Source organism: Antrostomus carolinensis, unplaced genomic scaffold, assembly GCF_000700745.2.
Source record: "Antrostomus carolinensis isolate BGI_N321 unplaced genomic scaffold, ASM70074v2 scaffold36620, whole genome shotgun sequence".
In the NCBI taxonomy this organism is placed as follows: domain Eukaryota; kingdom Metazoa; phylum Chordata; class Aves; order Caprimulgiformes; family Caprimulgidae; genus Antrostomus; species Antrostomus carolinensis.
The window spans coordinates 7329-7914 of NW_010287037.1; the positions used below are offsets into that span (position 1 = coordinate 7329).

The window sequence follows — 586 nt, forward strand, 5'->3', positions numbered from 1 at the left end:
CGTCTCGAACACCAGGCTGTCCACACACTTCTCCTTCAAGCCTGCAGGCAGGGGAGGGCTGAGGTACCGCTCACGTCGCACGGCACCGCGAGACAGAGGGAAGGTGGGACAGCAATGGAGCCCCTCTGCCACACTGACCTTTGAGTGTGACGACGATGCTGGTCAGGCCCCGGCGGCACAGCGGCAGCTCTGGTGGCTCCGTGTCCAGGATCCGCTTGATGTGGCTGATGCTGTAGCCGTAGACAGACTCGGTGCTGAGCCCCAGCGTGGAAGCAGGATCCATCTTGGTGATGTAATCCTACGAGGGCGAGGACAAGGACAGGGCTTGTCAGTACCCCTGAGGGCTGGTGGGTAGCAAGTGGTGCTCAGAAGCTCCAGGAGACCTTGGTAAGGACCTGGGCCAAGGAGCATCAGGCATGGCAGAGAAGTGTAAAAGAATGGCTCTCAGAAGTGGGGTTCTTGTGTCCCTACCTTGAAGACCTGGCAGACAGCCTCATCCAGCATCTTCCAGTCCACCTTACCGCTCACCTTGGTCCAGCCCAGGAAAAACTCCTGCTGCTTGAGGTCCTAGGAGCCAAGGCAGAAG

The 586-nt window shown here is 59.4% G+C and overlaps 1 protein-coding gene across 1 annotated transcript in view; it reads right to left on the reverse strand.

Moving 5' to 3' along the window:
- Positions 1-567, reverse strand: part of LOC104532875 (neuron navigator 1-like) — a gene marked incomplete at its 5' end in the record, with an annotated part of 3658 nt that extends 3091 nt beyond the window's left edge. Inside the window, 3 exon segments of the mRNA XM_010178195.1 lie at positions 1-41; positions 139-298; positions 472-567. Coding sequence (XP_010176497.1) covers positions 1-41; positions 139-298; positions 472-567 — 297 coding nt within the window.
- Positions 568-586: the final 19 nt, after the last annotated feature.